Genomic DNA, 18,685 nt, shown 5'->3' with positions numbered 1-18,685 from the left:
AAAGTTCCATTCTTTCTTGGCAGCCTCTCTGGGCAGCCAATGCCAGCCGCCTAGTTGGGGAGAGCCGGGGCTCTGACGGGGTCACACAGGCCATCCCAACCTTGTCCCCAGCCCTGGCAGCTTCCAGCCTCCAGAGCCTGACGAACACATGTCGGTGCTGGAGTCCAGGCTGAGGGATCTTGTGTTGGCTGTTCCAGGAGATGATGCTGCAGCTGTGAGGACCATCATGCAGGGGCTGTGGCTCACACAAGCAGCTCAGTAGGGTAAAGAGGGCTAAGACCACTCAGGGTGGAGAGGAGATGCCGAGACAGAGGGAAGAAGAGGGATCAGAGATTCAGACAGGTGGACATGGGCATTCGGGATGATAGTGTTTATAGGTGAGATCCCTTCAGGGACAGTGCTCTCCAGAGGCCCCATTTCTCAAGCACCAGCATCACTGAGAGCTCAGAGATGGGCAGCTCCCTCCAGGCCTCCCTGATGATTGAGACCATGGCAGACCTGGGTGGGCTGCTAGCTCAGGGTGGTGGGGGGATCACCAGACACAGAATTAAGAGGCCAGGTGACTGCATGGAACCATCAGAAGCAAAGTTAGGTCGATCCATGGGAACATGTGGAGGTCGGCATGGCATGGGACCACTGTAAGCCATGGAGGTGATAGTACACAGCACTCATGTGGGAAAATAGATGGACAGATGAACCACACACCATCTGCATGACCTCTCTGGGGCCATGAGGATCGCTGAGTCCAGAAGCTGAGGGTAGTCACACCAATGACACATCTGGATCCCTTGCCCAGGTTCCAAACCCCAAACCCTCTGATGGAAGGAGAGCTCGTCCCTGGGAGGAAGGAGGCTGCAAGGGCCCAGCAGGACCCTATGGAAAGGATTCCTCCATCCCTTCCCCAAGGTGGCTCCTGGTCACTGGACGCTGGGATAGAGGATTAGCACTGTTTTGAGGATGAGGGACTTCAAGCAGCCTCAAATACCCATTAGCACCCAAGTTTCTGGGGTGAGGCATTCAGGAATGATTAGCAGGATGTTTCTCACTCCCTGTCCTTCCTGAGGTTACAGTGAGGACTCAGCATGGACTCCTGAAACCGGGGCTGGGCCAGAGGAATGGCTAGCTTGTGGCTGGCTCTTGGGGCAGCTGAGCCGGTGCTGGCTGTGGGCAGGACAGAGCTCCTCCCTGTGTGTCTCTTGCACAGAAGGCTGCGGTGACCCACGATGTGGCTGCTGGCTTCCTCCAGACAAGTCTCTAGGGGAGAGCACACTGTGACTACCGCCCTGGGGCACATGGTATTTGGGAGTCTGCTGAGAAGTGGACAGCACTGGTTTATCCTAAGCGAAATAAGCCAATCAGAGAACGACAATTACCATGGGATTTCACTGATATGTGGAATTTAAGAAAAAAAAAAAAACCAACAGGATCATAGGGGAAGGGTTGGAAAAATAAAAGAAAATGAAATCTGAGAGGGAGACAACCCAAAAGACTCTAGCAAAAACTCTAGGAACAAACTGCGGGTTGCTGGAGGGGAGGTGAGTGGAGAGATGGGGTAACTGGGTGATGGGCATCAAGGTGGGCACATGACGTGACGACCACTGGGTGAACACGTTATAGGTTAAATAATTGAATTTAAATAAAACAATTAAAAAATTGACATCAGTGCCCAGACACTGGTGATGGGGGCGGAGCGCCAAATAGTGATGTCCGAGGGCCACCCCCTCTTCTGGCTCAGGTGACAACACTGCTGTGAGTGCCACTCCTCTTGCTCCTGTCCCCGCCTCCCCATGGGTCGGGAGCACTGTTCTCTGCGAGGGGGCCAGTCACCAGTGGACAGCAAGTGATGGCCAGCAGTAGCCCCTGCCCACTAGCCACTGGGATGGGGCTGCCTGGCTGGCTTCCCATTCTCACACAGCTGGTGGTACTGCGGTTCCTGGTGGCCCAGCCCATGGAGCCCATCAGGGTCTTCATGGTTCCCCACAGTCACATGGATGTGGGCTGGATCTACACTGTGCAGGTAGGTGCCCATTCACCATACCCCAGAACCCCTGGAGATCAACTTCCTTTTCCCTGCTAGATCCCAGGGTGGATTTGAAGCCTGGTGTTGGCTGACATCCTCAAGGCAGCAACCTGGGTTATGATCTGACTCTGCTGGAGACCAGGGAGGCTCACTTGCTTGGCTCCGGTCTATGGCCTCAGTTTCCCCATCCATGCTAGGGATAGTCAGGTGAAGATACATGGGCCTGACTCAGGCCATGGTTGCAGTCCATGACTGGGGCACCACAGGTGGACTCTGTTCCCTTTCTGAGTCCCATGTCCCCCTTCTGTACGATGGCACAGGTCTCCGACCCTTCGCATGGGCTGTTCTCTCTGCCCAGAAGGCCTTCCTTCAACAAGCCGGCTTGTCCTAGAGCCCCCCATCCTGTGTGTGGCTCCACAAAAAACATTTTCTGGTGGGGTCTTCCTGGCATCCCTGTGTGTGCCCTTATTCCCTTCCCCTCCTCCCTTCCATGCACATTTGGTAGGGGCTTGGTGTTGGTCCCTTGTCCCCACCAGAAGGCTAGCTTCACAGGCCAAGGGCTTCTTACATTATATTTCCTGGCATGTTCTCACCACCCTGGCAGACAGAAGAGGTGCACCAGCTATTGTTGAGTGAGTGAATGAATGGAGGAATGATCGAATGAATGAATGAATGCATGCAAGAAGGAACGAATGCAGGAAAAGGAGCAGGAAGAGAATGAGATTTGCTCACGATCCTGGGTCAAGCAACTGCATATTGTCACCAAGGCCACCTCCAGCTCTTTTGTGGAAACAGGAAGAAAACCCAGAAGAGAACAAACACTCTCTGGGATTAAGGATACAGTAACTTTTCTGAGGACATTTTTGAGGGGCAGCTGGAGAGAGACTCAGCAAGAGAATCTGATGCTGGGGGAGGCGTGTGGAGTCTAGTTCTGGGACACACTGGACAACCTCTGGGGGGACACTCCGCTTCCTGTGGAGATTGCTGAATGGTGGGGAAGCATGCTTGGTGCCCTCAGTTACAGAAGAGAAAACTGAAGCCCGGAAAGGGTTGGGGTTTTGCCTGAGGGAACCCAGGAATGACCCCTCTTTCTGAGGCCTCCCTGCCAGGGATCTTTACATTTCATTAAGGAGCTCCTCTGGGCACCACCTTGTGCCAGCCTGGAGACACATAAAGGAAGCAGCTAGGGCTAGTCCCGAGGAGCCTCTAACCTGGGGGAGGCAGGTCAGCAGATGCCCATGACCACCCGTGGGGCCAGGAGTGGCTCCTCTCAGTCTCAGTTCTCAACATCAATGCCTCTCATCTCAGCCCAGGCAGGCCCCGTGGGGTCCCTGGACCTCCTCCCTGTCACCCCATGACTTCACTGGGCTGCCTCCCTACTGCACCCTCAGGGCCAGCTACGCTGCCCCTTGGGGAAGCCGTCCCTGTCCCCTGGGCACATCCTGTGTCATGGTCTGGAACATCATCTCTCTCCCTAGAACAGCAGATATCATCAGAGGCGGGAGAGCCATACCACTGTCTCAGGGCCAGCTGGCACTGTGTGTCCAGCACAGAGCAGTCCCCGTGTGTCCCTGTTGGAGTGGCAAAGGAGGAAGAGAAGAAGAGCCCAGGGCAGATGCCCGAAGGGAGTTGTAGGGTCCAGGGACCCTGTGTCATGGGGATTGTAGTACTGGATCCTTGGGGCCAAGCCTCTGGGATCCTCCACAGGGGCTATTGTGATGTGGTGCCCCTCCACAGGAAAGCTTACAGGCCTACGCATCCAATGTCTACACCTCCGTGGTGCAGGAGCTCATGCTCCAGGCGCATCGCTGCTTCATCGCCGTGGAGCAGGAGTACTTCCGGCTGTGGTGGGATGGCATCGCCTCGGACAGGCAGAAACGTCAGGTACTGCTGTCTGCAGGGGCTTCTGGGAGGGAGGGATGCCCAGGCAGGGAAGCCCTGTGTCCAGGGCTGTGTGGTCTGAAGGTCCCAGGCCAGGTGCACTGGGCACTTCACATGACTTGTTTAGCTCTGGTTTGTGCTCAGCCCAGCCCAAAGAATGGGTTTGGTTTTATCTGCTTTTGTGGCTGTTGGTGTGAGATGGTGCTCTAACAAGTCAGCCCTGCATTCATCTTGTGTGGAATGGTGTCTCTTTGGACCCCACCTCCCGCTTCATCTACCATCTGCATGGCCCCATGGCTTGCAGCTGACCACCCTGCCCAGGGTGCCCCAGTGCCTGCATTTAAAGTGGGTCACAGAAGGCATCATGGGGTGCAGCGTTAGAGAGGCCCTGGGAAGCCAGTCTCCAAGGGGGGGCCAACCTGGGACTCAGTCCAGCCTCAGGCAGGGGTGCATTCTGTGAGCTGCAGGTCCTGCCTGCGTAAATGGGAGTGACCTCCCCCTCCTCAGATCTGCTGGGTTCTGATGAAGGCAGGATGTGTGAACCTGGGAGGACACTGTGGACCTGGTCCCCTCCCTGACGTTCACCTTCCTCCAGAATGGTCACTGACAGAGTGGTGAGATACTTGCCCAAGTGGCAAAGCTGAGAAGCTAAAGGGAAGACTTCACTGGATCCCACCTGAGGGGTGTCTTGAACCTGCACGCTGTGGAGTCATAATAAGGAGCCTTACATGGTGTGGGTGCTGGCCAAGTGCCAGGTGCTGGCTTCTACTTTTTACAGTCCATATCACCATGTCCTCCCAACAGGGTGTATGGTGGGGATAGTTACTCCATGCTGCACAGATGGTCCTGGTTCAGAGAGGGGAGGCAAATGGCCCATGGTAACAGAGCTGATACTGGATGGGTGGGACACTGAGCCGGGCAGGTCTGAGTGAAGTGGGTCTCTAAAGGTGTCCAGGGGTGGGCTGCCCTCTAGGGAGACACCCCAAACCCAAATGTCTCTCCTCATTCTTGAGGAGGGATGTGACCCAGCAGAGTCCTGGGCAGACCACTCATGTCATGGCTCCCTGGAAGCAGGGACTTTTCTCTACTTGCTCCCATGAACCCCCAAGTGTCTGGAAAGTGCCTGGGATGTGGTAGGTGCTCATGTAAAACAGTATGCAGCAGGAGGCATTCAGTCATCTTGGAGTGAATAATCATGAGACCTTGACAGTCCTGAAAGCAAATGGAAACTACAGTCTCCAAAGAATGCACTGGACTCACCACCACTGTCTCTCCCTACTGCCCACGTCTCCATCCCTCCATTGTTTCATTTATTTAAAAAATAGTTATCAGCCAAAAAAGCAAGACCCATTGATATGCTGTGTGCAAGAGACTCATTTTAGACTGTAAGTCGTCTCCAGGTTGAAAGTGAGAGGGTGGAAAGCCATTTATTATGCTAACAGACATCAAAAGAAAGCTGGGGTGGCAATCCTTATATCCAACAAATTAGATATTAAACCAAAGACTGAAATAAGAGATGAGGAAGGACACTATATTATAATTAAAGTGTCTATCCAACAAGATCTAACCATTGTAAATATTTATGCCCCAAACATGGGAGCTGCTAATTATATAAACCAATTAAAACAAAATTAAGGAAACACATAGATAATAATACTGTAATCATAGGCAACTTGAACACCTCCCTCACTGCAATGGGCAGATCATCTAAGATTAGCAAGGAAACAAGGTCCTTGAATGATCCACTGGATCCGATGAACTTCACAGATACATCCAGAGACTTCCATCCTACAGCAAGAGAATACACATTCTTCTGAACTGCACCTGGAACAATCCCTAGAATAGATCACATACAGGGTCACAAATCTGGTCTCAACTGGTACCAAAAGAATGGAATCATCCCTTGTGAATGTTCAGACCACAATGGTTTGAAACAGGAACTCACTCTCAAGAGGAAATTTGGAAGGAATACCCAACTTTTGTATCAACATGGAAGGGACTGGAAGAGATTATGTTGAGTGAAATAAGTCAAGCAGAGAAAGTCAATTATCATATGGTTTCACTTATTTGTGGAGCATAAGGAATAACACGGAAGACATGGGGAGATGGAGAGGAGAAGGAAAGAATTCAAAAACATGGGGGGTAAAGAGCATCCAAGTAAAGAATGAAGGGGTCAACCAAGAAATTAAAGAAGAATTTTTAAAAATTCACGGAAACAAATGAAAATGAAAACACAACTGTTCAAAACCTTTGAGAGGCAGAGCACCTGGGAGGCTCAGACATTAAGCATCTGCCTTTGACTCAGGTCATGATCCTAGAGTCCTGAGACAGAGCCCCACATTAGACTCCCTCCTCTGTGGGAAACTGGCTTCTCCCTCTCCCAGTACCTCTGTTTGTATATCCTCTCTCTTGCTCTCTCTGTCTCTGTCAAATAAATAAATAAATAAAATATTTAGAAACAAAAGCAAAAACAAAAACTTTGAGATGCAACAAAGGCAGTCCTAAGGGGGGAGTATATAACATTACAGACCTTTCTCAAAGCACAAGAAAGTTGTCAAATAGAGAAGCTAACCTTACACCTAAAGGGGCTGGAGAAAGAACACCAAATAAAGCCCAAACCCAGCAAGAGAGAATTAATAAAGATTAGAGCAGAAATCAATGAACTAGAAGCCAAAAGAACAGTAGAACAGATCAACAAAACTAGGAGCTGATTCTCTGAAAGAATTAAGATTGATAAATCCCTGGCCAGACACACCAAAAGGAAAAGAGAAAGGACCCAAATAAATAAAATCATGAACGGAAGAGGAAAGATCACAACCAACACCAAAGAAATACAATTCTAAGAACATATTATGAACAACTATATACCAACAAATTAGGCAATCAGGAAGGAATGGATGCATTTCTAGAAACATATGAACTACCAGAACTGAAACAGGAAGAAACAGAAAACTCGAACAGACCCATAATAGGCAAGGAAATTGAAGCAGCCATCAAAAATCTCCCAATAAACAAGAGTCCAGGGCTGAATGGCTTTCTGGGGGAATTCTACCAAACATTTAAAGAACAATTAATACCTGTTCTTCTAAAGGTGTTTCAAAAAATAGAAATGGAAGGAAAACTTTTGGACTCATTCTATGAGGCTAGTGGCATCACAATTCCAGACTTTAAGCTCTATTACAGAGGTGTCATCATCAAGATAGTATGGTACTGGCACAAAAACAGACACATAGATCAATGCAGCAAAATAGCCTAGAAAGGAACCCTCAACTCTATGGTCAACTAAACTTTAACAAAGCAGGAAATAATATCCAAGGGAGAAAGACAGTCTCTTTAGTAAAGGGTGTTGGGAAAATTGGATAGCCATATGCGGAAGAATGAAACTGGGCCATTCCCTTATGCCATACACAAAAATGGACTCAAAATAGATGAAAGCTCTAAATGTGAGGCAGGAACCCAACAAAAGAGGAGAACACAGGCAGCAACTTCTGCAACCTCACCCATGGCAACTTCTTGTGAGACGTCTCCAAAAGCAAGGAAAGCAAAGGCACAAATGAACTATTGGTATATCGTCAAGACAAAAGTTTTTATTTTTTTATTTTTTATTTTTTTAGACAAAAAGCTTTTGCACAGCAAAGGATACAGTCAACAAAGCCAAAAGACAACTGAGAGAATGAGAGATGATATTTGCATGACATATCAGATAAAGGCTAGTATTCAAAATCTATATTGAACGTATCATACTTAAAACCAAAGAACAAATAATCCAATCAAGAAATGGGCAGAAGACATGAACAGACATTTCTCCAAAGAAGACATACAAATGGCCAATATGCATGAAAAAGTGCTCAACATCACTTGATATCAGGAAATACAAATCAAAACCACAGTGAGATACCACCTCACACCAGTCAGAATGGCTAAAATTAATAAGACAGGAAACAACAGATGTTGATGAGGGGAACAGTGTTGATGAGGGGAACCCTCCTACACTGTTGATAGGAATGCAAGCTGGTGCAGCCACTCTGGAAAACAGTATGGAGGTTCCTCAAAAAGTTGAAAATAGAGCTACCTTATGACCCAGCACTGACACTACTAGGGATTTACCCTAAAGATACAAATGTAGTGATCGAAAGGGGCATGTGCACCCCAATGTTTATAGCAGCAATGTCCAGAATAGCCAAACTATGGAAAGAGCCTAGAAGTCCATCAATAGATGAATGGATAAAGAAGATGTGGTGTGTATACACACACACACACACACACACACACACACACACACACACACACTGGAATACTACCCAGCCATCAAAAATGAAATCTTGCCATTTGCAACGATGTGGGTGGAGCTAGAGGGTAATACACTAAGAGAAATAAATCAGTCAGAGAAAGACAATTATCATATGATCTCACTCCATTTGTGAGGATCATGGGGAAGAGAGGAAAAAAATAAAATAAGACAAAATCAGAGAAGAAGACAAACCATAAAAGACTCTTAATCATAGGAAACCAGCTGAGTGAGAGTTGCTCAGGTGAGGGGGTGTGGGGGATGGGTTAATGGAATGATGGGCATTAAGAAGGGCTTGTGATGTAATGAGCACTGGGTGTTTTATAACATTGATGAATCACTGACCTCTACCTCTGAACCTAGTAATACATAATATGTTAATTAATTGAATTTAAAGTTTTTTTTTAAGATTTTGTTTATTTATTTGACAGACAGAGATCACAAGTAGGCAGAGAGGCAGGCAGAGAGAGAGGAGGAAGCAGGCTCCCTGCCAAACAGAGAGCCCGATGCAGGGCTCGATCCCAGGACTCTGGGATCATGACCTAAAGGCAGAGGCTTTAACCCACTGAGCCACCCAGGCACCCCTTGAATTTAAGGTTTAAAAAGTTTATAAAAAATACCAGCCAGTCATGAGGCAACACAAGCAGGAGGACACTCTCCAACATCCCTGGCCTGTAATCCCCAAAATGATCAAGCCGAGCAAGAGGACATAGGGTTTGAAGAAGTGTTGGGTATACAGGACAATTACGAGACATGACAGGGGAGCCTGGGCCCCATCCTGGACTGAGCCCCATACCACTAACAGGGCATTCATTGAGCAACTGGGAACATTTGGATGAAGTCTGGATTAGCTACAGTGTTGCATTAATGGTAAGTGTCCTAATTTTGAGAATTGTACTATGGCTATAATTACTGACAAAACACACAGTGAGGGAATAGGGAGTAGGTATGCTATGTCCAACTGGTACTTCTGAATGGCTTAGAGAAAACTGTACCAGGTTAAAAGGAGATATGGGAGCTCTACGGCAAATAGGTAAAGAAGGTTCACAGCGAACAAAACAGGGCAAGGGATCCACAGGAACTGTTTGCACAATTTTTGCAAGTTTTTGATACATCTGAAGTTATCCAGGTAGTGACAATTTAACAGATATAGATACAGACATGGAGACAGAGGAAAAGGTAGACAAGGAGGTAGATACAGAAGTAGATATGGAGGTAGAGACAGAAATAGAGACAGAGCTACAGGTAGTTTCAGGTGGTAACACAGATCAAGTGGCAGCCATGGGCCAGGTGCTGGCATGGGTGTTGGGAGGCAGGTCTGACCTGATTCTCTTGCAGAATGAATGCACATGTGGGTGTGGGGGAAGGCACCATGAGACATTGGAGGCATGTCCCCACAGACCCAGCCCAACTCTGGGGTTCTAACCTGGCTTTGTTCTCTCTCCTTGTCACCAAGGTCCGCCATCTCCTGGCCACAAGACGCCTAGAGTTTGTCATCGGGGGCCAGGTCATGCATGACGAGGCTGTGACCCACTTTGATGACCAGATTCTGCAGCTCACAGGTTAGGTCCCCCTTCCCCACCTCAGGTTATCCTGGGGCCTCCAAACACACTGGGACTGGGTTCCTGAATCCCAGCTCTGGGCTGGTCTTTCCCTCTGAGCAGGACACTGTGGCCACGTGAGTGCAGGGGTGTGGAGCGTGGTCTCGAGACCAGATGGCCCGGGTCTATCCTGTGTCTGTGCATTCCCAGCCCCAGGACCCTGGGCAAGGGATGTCCCTTCACTGGGCCTCCCTTTCCTCATGGCCCAAAGGAGTTTGACTCACAGCCTCCCTCACAGGGTACTTGTGAGGATCAAATTGGGACAATTCCTTGGGGCACACGAAGTGGAGCCCATGGCTCCCAGGAGATAAACAGTGAGGGTTAGATGCCATCCCCGCCATCCCCACCAGTACACACAGCGCCACCTGCACCAGTGAGGCCCCCCTCTCTGCCTCCATTACTCAGGCCACCACCTGCATCGACACCCTCTCCCCATCTACATGACAGCCACAGCACCATGTACACCACCTATGTCACCATCATGATGACCACCATCATCACTTCCAGCATCATTACCACCAGCGTCCTGAACGCACTGCCCCATCCGCACCCACCCAACCGCTGCCACCTCCCCTGTCATCACCACCCGTCCTCTAGCACGTCAGTGGGCAGAGGCACGGGCCTTCCTCCTCGCTCTGAGGTGTCTCTTTGCCATGCCAGGACACTGCAGGCTGCCCGCAGGGGAGGAAGGGAATGGAGGGGGCCCCGTAACACTCCTTTGAGGGCCGCCCACCCACACCTTAGTCTGAGACCCGACACTTTTCTGGAGGGAGAGGCACCTGCCTGCAGCACTCGGTGACCAGGGAAAGCTGAGCGTGGCCGCCGTCCCCTCCTTCCACTCACTGAGGGGCCAGCTCCCCAGCTGGGACCCCCCATAGAGGTGAAATGAGGGCAGGTCCCTGAGCGAGAGCTGCACATTCACCGCATCCCGAGTGGGAAAGCGCGGCATGGGTCAGGCTCCCGGGCGCCACTGCTGCAGTGCAGAGAAGGGAAAGGTCTGGCCAGGAGGAGGGGACACACCTGTGACCATCCGGACCCCTCCGGTCCAGGAGTTGCCTACCACTAGCTCTCGGCCGGGTCCCAAGCCCCTACTCCCAGGTTGTCTTTGGTCTGCAGGGATGCTATGGGGTGTAGGCCAAACGTCCTTCTCCTGTCTCATTGGCCAGGATGCAGTCACGTGACCCCAAGGGCCCTCAAGAGATGCTGGGGAATGGCCTCCAACACTGAGCTCACAGCCCATTGGTCAGGGAGAGCCACGCGTCTTGGAAGGCAGGGTCTAGCCTAGAGACTCTGCACCTGCTGAAGCTGACAGGGAGGGTGGGCTTCTGAGACTAGAAGAAGTAGGAGTTCCATGGGATAATTAGCGGCTTCCTTCAGTAATCACCTCTTCATTTGGGGCTCGGGGGTGCTTTGTGCTAGAGGGCCAGGAACCTGAGGAGCAGCGACTTGAGTCTTTTTTTTTTTTTAAGATTTTATTTATTTATTTGACAGACAGTGATCACAAGTAGGCAGAGAGGAAGGCAGAGAGAGAGAGAGAGAGAGGAGGAAGCAGGCTCCCTACTGAGCAGATAGCCCAATGCGGGACTCAATTCCAGGACTTTGGGATCATGACCTGAGCCGAAGGCAGAGGCTTTAACCCACTGAGCCACCCAGGTGCCCCTGGCTGTTTTTTTTTTTTTTTTAACTTAATTTTTTTTCCCGTGTTCCAAGATTCATTGTTTATGCACCACACCCAGTCCTCCATGCAATATGTGCCCTCCTTAATACCCACCACCATGCTATCCCAATCCCACACCCCTCCCTTCCAAAACCCTCAGTTTGTTTCTCAGAGTACACAGTCTCTCATGGTTCGTCTCCCCCTCCGATTTCTCCCAACTCACTTCTCTCCTTTACCCAATCTGACTTGCTGTTTTTAATGAAGGTGGGAAATCTTTCCCCAAAACAAAGCAAGCTTAAGGCACACATCTTTTTGGCTCCAACTGGGGTCCATTCCCAACTCTGGCTTCCAACCAGGCTGAGAAAACAAGTATCTGACAGAGGGAAATGAACTCGCCACGAGTGGCTGAGACCAATGGCAATTCATCCTTTGGGGTTGGGATGGCACCCCCTGAACAAAGTGAGGATTCTCTGAGTGCAGGAGAAGGGGATACTGAACAGGCAGCCATCAGGTCTGCCTGGCTTTGGCTCCCTGTCTATAGAGAGGGCTCTTCTTTGTACTACCTGCCCTCTTTCCTGAGTTGCTATTGTCCACTCCCTCATAATCCCTGACCCACAATCCCCAGATCTTCCCTTGCCTCCACTGCTCCCTCCGGGTCTCCTCTGCTTCTTGATCACCCTCTGCCTCCTCCCCCTGCTGTCCCTGAGGGCCTGGAATCCCATGCCAGGTCCGTACACCCTGGTTGGTCCTCATCCCCTCCTGGGTGCCTCAGACCCCGACCTTCTCAGTCACTGACGTCTGGCAGCACTCCCCTCTCCTTACTTGGCCTGGCCTCTGCTCTGTTCATCACTCTGTCCAACAGGCCTGGGGTCCTCTGGAATGGCTCAGGCCCATGTGGTGACTCTAACGTCATGAACGAGTAAAGGAGACATCAGAGGATCCTGGTGTGGCCTCATCTGTGTTAGGATCTCCTGCAGCCCAGCCCCAGATGACACTCCAGCTCCATGGAAGGGCAGGGGCTGAGTGAGCGGGTGGCAAGGGGCCCCTTCCTGTCACCAGCAAGGTGGTGGTCTCTTTGCAGAAGGACACGGGTTCTTATATGAAACCTTTGGGATCCGGCCACGGTTCTCCTGGCAAGTCGACCCCTTTGGTGCCTCTGCCACGACCCCAACCTTATTTGCCCTGGCGGGCTTCCATGCCCACATCATCTCCCGGATCGACTATGACCTGAAGGGTGCCATGCAGAAAGACCACGTGAGTCATGAGCACATGCGCTGCTGCCTCTGGCCGCTGCCTTCTTCCCTCTGTGTGCAGGGTCTGATCCCACGCCCCTGCAGGAACGAGTATTCTCTCCAGCATGACTCAGGCAAGAGTGGTTTGAGACAAATGCAGGCTGCCACGGGCCGCAGCAGATGAAGGTGGACTTGGGTTCTAGTGGGTGAGAGAAGCAACGTCGTCCTGAGCCCCACCACAAGCCATGCCGTACATGGAGTTCCCTTCCCGCATTGGTCCACTTCTCCCGCAGCTGACTCTGTGCTGCTTGGGCCTGGGTGGGGCCTCCCTATTTCTTCCACGCAGAAACTGAGGCACAGAAGAATCAGGGAACATGCGTGTGGTCCCAGCATCCCGCTGGCTAGTACTTAATAGAAGCAGGATTTCTCCCTCCTTTGCTACCCTGCCTGGGTTCTAACCATGAGGGCAATGAAGCAACAGACTGCAGGCTTTGTGAGAGGTAGGCAGCTCCCTGTGCCAGTAGGTATTCAAGCAGAGCCAGAATGAGCTTCTCTAGCGGGCCTTGGCAGAGACAGTGCTGCTGGAGGTGGAAGGGAGCAGGAGCAGGCTGGCTCCTTCTGGAGGGCAGTTTCCACCACCATATGAGGCTGTGGGGGGTCTGAGGGAGTCAAGAGGAGCCCGCAGAGGGGATGGAGTCCTGAACCCTGGAGGGAGTCCCAGGTGGGGCTGGAGGAGGCGAAACCAGGGCAGCTGTGTTGCCCCTGGGCCTTCATTCTGTTTTCTTGGAGTTTTCAGGGTCTACAGTTCGTGTGGCGAGGGTCCCCATCCCTGGCGGCTGAGCAGGAAATCTTCACGCACGTCTTGGACCAGTACAGCTACTGCTCGTGAGCACTTCCTGGGGAAGCCTGTGTTTTAAGCACCCTCCCTGTATTACCACAGACACTGCCCACTCCATCCACCCCCTTGGCAGATGCTCTGAGCGCTCCAGCTTACAGAAGGAGAAACCAAGGCAGGGCCGCTTAGCCTTGGCCCCATGGTCAGCTGTGTCGGGGTCTGGGTGGTTCGGGTGGCCGGCTCCAAGGTCTCCACATCGTTGGAGCAGCCAGCCTGTGGGCTCTTGGAGGTAGGAGGGCCTGGGTTCAACCCGCTCTGGCCCTTTATACCTGGGAGGCTGTGGGCAACAGGCTTGCCGGTCCTGGAACAGGAGAGATTAGTGGGCAAGGTGAAGGGCAGATGGTGAGAAGGATGCCAGACACGGACTTCAGGACCAGTCATTCCTGGTTGTCAGGCCTCATTCTGTGCCAGGCCTGAGCCCAGTGTTTTCTACTGATGTCTTTCCTTTGTCCTTCATGACAACCATCAGGACATTTTATGGATGAGGAGACAGGCTGAGAGGATCCAAGTGGCGGCTCCTGGCGGCTGGTCCAGGGTCCACCCTATGATACCTTGTGCAGCCCAGAGTAAGGCAGGGAGGACCCTAATGGGGGCATCCAGACCCGCAGGGTCGATCTTGGATTCTCTGCCATGTGGACCAAACTGGAGCCTGAGGCAAGAGGGAAAATCCAGAATACTGCCCTTGTCCTTAGAGAAATGTTGGGATTCTGTTCATGACAATTTGCTTTGCATTAAGTCTGAGTTTTGAAATAGGACACTAACTTATCTCTATGTCCCATACGGAGACTCAGCACTCCCTTACCATTCACCCTGGGACACACTGCCTCTCTTGCCTCACCCTGCTTGGGGCCTTACACCCAGGTCTGATGGTCATCTTATTGGCCCCAAGAATCCCAAAATGAAAGGAATCCCATGAGATCCCCAGGGGTGGAAGTGGGGAGGCATGGACTGTGGGCTCCATGTGTTGGATGAGGAAGTGTGGGTCCAGGGAAGGGGCCGTGTTCAAGATACACAGCTGGTCAACCATGACATGTGTGTTTGAGCCCCATCTGTCTGCAGTGCTCTTGTGGGACAGCATCGAGCTGCTCATCACACAGGTGGGAGAAGGAGGGCATCTGGGTGGCTCAGTTGGTGAAGCATCTGCCTTCAGGTTAGGTCATGATCCCTTGGTCCTGCGATGGAGCCTCACAGCAGGCTCCCTGCTCAGTGGGGAGTCTGCATCTCTTTCTTCTGCCTCTTCCCTGGCTTTTGCTCTCTGGCTCACTCTTTCTCTGAAATAAATAAAAGATAAAAAAAAATACTGGGAGATGGAGGCCTGAGTGGTGGTCTGCACTCCCTGAGCTGCCTGGGTCCGGCTGCACCCTGCCTGACCTTCTGGACCCCAAGCTGCCTCCCTTCTCAAGGTGGAGTCAGCTAACTCTTTACACCCCTGCAGGGAAGGCTTCTACTGGGATGGCTCGGCTGTCTTCCCGGAGCCTCCCTCCAATAGGCTATTTCAACCCAAGTCTGCACCCATCACTTGGAACAACATGAAATACTATGTAGATCTTCTTGTGGACAATGTGAAAGAACGGGCTGCCTGGTTCCAGACATCACATCTCCTCTGGCCCTGGGTAAGGCGGGGTCCCACACCCTAGTGTCCCCAACACAGCTTTGGACTCCTCACCCAGCCAGGCTCTTCAGGGGCCAGGCCAGGCTGCCATCATCAGCCCTGGGCCATTGTCTCTTCCCTGTACACCACATGGCCTCACCCCTTCCACCAGCTCCTCCCAACACCTGGGACTCCCACAGCTTCTCCCACCTGAAATACGGCCCCTGGCCCATGCCAGCCCCCAGCTCCCCTCGTTCCTTCCTTCTCATCTTCCCATCTCAGTGCTGGGATGTAAGGCCTAGGTGGGAATCCTGGCCCCCTGCTCTGTCATTGTGTGCCTTACCCCCTGGGTCTCAGTTTCCTTGTCTCTGAAGTGGGAATCATGACAGGTCCTGCCTCACAGGCTTGATCTAGGGCTGACAGGAGGCATGCCCCATGACAGTGTCAGACATGGACGTCCTCCTCCTCCTTTTGCCTCTCCTCCTCACCATCACCTGCAGAGCTCTCGTTCATGGAACTCCCCCAGGGCACAGGCAACTTCCATGTGATATATTTGTCTCATCCACTTACTATGCCTCATGGGCCTAGGATGTGGGCATGGCTGGTATCCCATTTTGGAAATGAGGGACCTGAGAACCAGAGAGGTCAAGGCATCGTCTTGAGGCTGCACAGCCAGATTGTGGGGCAGCTAGGATGGGGATTCATGCTCAGACCCAGCAGGGCACTCCCTAGCCTGTCTTCTTACATCTTGACTGCTTGTGGAAAGGGGCACAGAAGGTCTGTAATTGTGGGTGATGGTTGTTATCCCTGTTACTCATAATTGTCAGGTGTTATAATTAATGATATTGATGGATAGTAATACTGTTGATCTTTAAAAAAGGCCCTGGGGAGAAATAAGTCAGACAGAGAATTCCAATACTGCATGGTTTCATTTAATGTGGTACTAAAGTCATCAAGCATAGATGAAGAGATAAATTTTGCAGTCTCTGGAGTTGAGGGGTGAGGGAGGAGGCTCTGGGCAAGGCGGTTTCAGGTGCGGACTTCCAGTTATACAAGAAACATGCTCTGGAGATGTAATGTACAGTACGATTTAAAACTAACAAGATTTTAAAGTGAAAAAAGTAAAGAGGAAGGAAAGAAGGAAGGAAGTAAGAAAGGACAGAAGGGAGGAAGGAAGGTAAGTGGGTGCAGGGATGCCCCTGGGGAGCTGGTTGGAGCTTCTGCCAGGGAGCCAGGAGGGCCCCTGATGGAGGTGATGAGGGCTGGGCTGGGTTCTGCCTGGGCTGGGCACTGCCGAGGAATTCTAAGGTTTTGCGCTGTGTGTGTCCCTGTATGCAGGGGTGTGACAAGCAGTTCTTCAATGCCTCGCTGCAGTTCGAAAACATGGACCCTCTGCTGGAATTCATCAACAGTAATACAGCCAAACTCGGCGTCTCTGTAGAGTACAGTACGCTGGCCAAATACTTCGGCGCATTGCAAGCTTCCAATGTCACCTGGCACGTCCGTGAGCACCAAGACTTCCTGCCCTATTCCTCAGGTATGACCCCATGCAGGTTGGTTGCAGATCTGGTGCTGGGGAGGGTGCCCACTGAGTCTGCTCTGCCGTGCTGGTGGAGCTTTTGAGGGTCACTAGGGCCGAGATGGCCCCTGCTCCCCACACCCGCCCCCACATCCTGTCCCACCTAGATATCCTAGGATTGACACTACACTCACAGAAGGGCTCCATAGCTTCCTATTTCCACATCCACAAGGCCTTGGCTGCCTTCACCCAGGAGGGCTACAAGGCTGTGAGCTTGGTTATAGTTGAGGTGGGAGGGGCAAATTGATGTGGGCGGGGTTACACTTGCAGTTCAAGTGTAACTACATCCTTGAGGGCGTGGTTACAGTCCAGGTAGGGGAGGTTACATGAGTGTGGGCGCGGCTATGCTGAAGTGGGCGTGGCTACACCGAGGAGGGAGGAGATAGGGCAATGGCCTGCAGGTGTTCTGAATGAGCTTGATTTGGTGCAACCCTCCAGGAGAGACAATGTTTATGTGGAGAGTGGACAGGTGCGGTGATCCCTGGTCTCTGCTCTGAGTCACTGGGGATTTAGAGCTTAGGCTGCAGGGTGCCCTGCATGACCAGGACACTCAGCCTGCTGGAGGAGCTGTGGACAGCTGTGGACAGCATACACAGCCTGTAGTCTTTCCCCGGATCACAGGGCTACCCTTCCTGGTGAGTTCAGGTCATGTGGGAGAAGGTCAGGTAATGGAGACATTCCCCAGCCTGGGAGGAGGCAGAAGGCAAGAACCATAGGGACAGTCAACCACCTGTGGGACCCAGCCATGCTACCAGGAGGCACCCAGCCCCCCTCCTCCCACCCAGTCTTAGTCAGGAGTCATTCCCTATGTGCAGGTCCACACAGCAGACACGGGATCCCTCAGCTCTCCCCCATCCCACCTCCCTGGGCGGCCAGTGGAACCCCAGTGATGGCAGGCTTGTCCTGGACTCCCCATTGCCCCTGAGTCACATGCCAGCACTCAGGGCCTATGGCAGCTGGATGCTGCCAACTTGGCTCCCATCTCGCTCTCCTATCCCTCGAGGTCTCCCAGGCCCTAGGCTCATAGGCTGTCCCAGGTTTCCCAGGTGCATCCTGGGCTCTCTGGTTCCCCATCCCAGGCCTGGTCCAGGCCAACTACATACTCACACTTACCCCAACCCCTCCCTGGAATCCCTGGGCTATTTCTGGCTTAGTTGGAGTAAGACTCTGTGGCTGCCCTCATAAGTGACCCAGGCAGAGCCAGAGCCCAGGCCCCAACTTCCTCAGCTCTCCTGGGACTTGGTCTCAGGAAGCCCCCAGGCCAGGCAGACTCATGCCAACTGCCTGCCCTTCTCTCCAGGTCCACATCAGGCTTGGACCGGCTTTTACTCATCCCGCAGCAGGCTCAAGGGGCTGGCCAGGCAAGCCAGCGCTCTGTTGCATGCTGGGGAGTCCATGTTCACACGCTCTGTGTGGCCAGTTCCCCACCAGCACCTGGACCTGGACTGGGCCCTGAAGCAGCTCCAGCAGCTCCGCTGGGCTGTCTCTGAGGTAACGGCACCCCTCTCAGCAACACGATCAGGTTGGAAACCTTCTGGTTAGTGCACTTCCCCAGTCCCTGGTCACTAAAGGTCCACGTTTCAGAAGAGAACACCGAGGTGGCCTGTGGTCCCATGACAGGTGCAGGTGGACCCTGGGCCAAGGCTAGAACCAGGCTCCGACAGCCTTCAGTTCGTGGCTTCAGTAAGCTTTAGCCAAATTTACCCAGAGGGCAAAGGGCAAAGAGAAGCAGCATTAGTGTTCTACAGTCCTGCATGGATTCAGTCCTGCTCCACTGTGTGTCCTCAGGCTCAGGACTTTCCTCTCTGAACCCTAATTCCCTCCCTGTACGCTGAGAAGCTCATGCCCACCCCAGGATGCTGGGGCAACTGAATGTGAGAATGTACATGAGCTGCTTGGCACGGTGGCTGCCCCACAGCAAATTGTTCCCAACACTCTGTC

The 18,685-nt window shown here is 52.1% G+C and overlaps 1 protein-coding gene across 1 annotated transcript in view; it reads left to right on the top strand.

Moving 5' to 3' along the window:
- The first annotated feature begins 1,879 nt into the window (after positions 1-1,879).
- Positions 1,880-18,685, top strand: part of MAN2B2 (mannosidase alpha class 2B member 2) — a 31,977-nt gene continuing 15,171 nt past the window's right edge. Inside the window, exons 1-8 of the mRNA XM_032852654.1 lie at positions 1,880-2,017; positions 3,758-3,904; positions 9,646-9,751; positions 12,529-12,701; positions 13,476-13,564; positions 15,010-15,187; positions 16,504-16,702; positions 18,045-18,235. Coding sequence (XP_032708545.1) covers positions 1,880-2,017; positions 3,758-3,904; positions 9,646-9,751; positions 12,529-12,701; positions 13,476-13,564; positions 15,010-15,187; positions 16,504-16,702; positions 18,045-18,235 — 1,221 coding nt within the window. The remainder of the gene's footprint in view (positions 2,018-3,757; positions 3,905-9,645; positions 9,752-12,528; positions 12,702-13,475; positions 13,565-15,009; positions 15,188-16,503; positions 16,703-18,044; positions 18,236-18,685) is intronic.

Source organism: Lontra canadensis, unplaced genomic scaffold (assembly GCF_010015895.1).
Source record: "Lontra canadensis isolate GAN:19392208 unplaced genomic scaffold, GSC_riverotter_1.0 scaffold1, whole genome shotgun sequence".
Lineage (NCBI taxonomy): Eukaryota > Metazoa > Chordata > Mammalia > Carnivora > Mustelidae > Lontra > Lontra canadensis.
The sequence above is the reverse complement of the archived record's forward strand: the minus strand, read 5'-3'. Positions and strand labels throughout refer to the sequence as shown.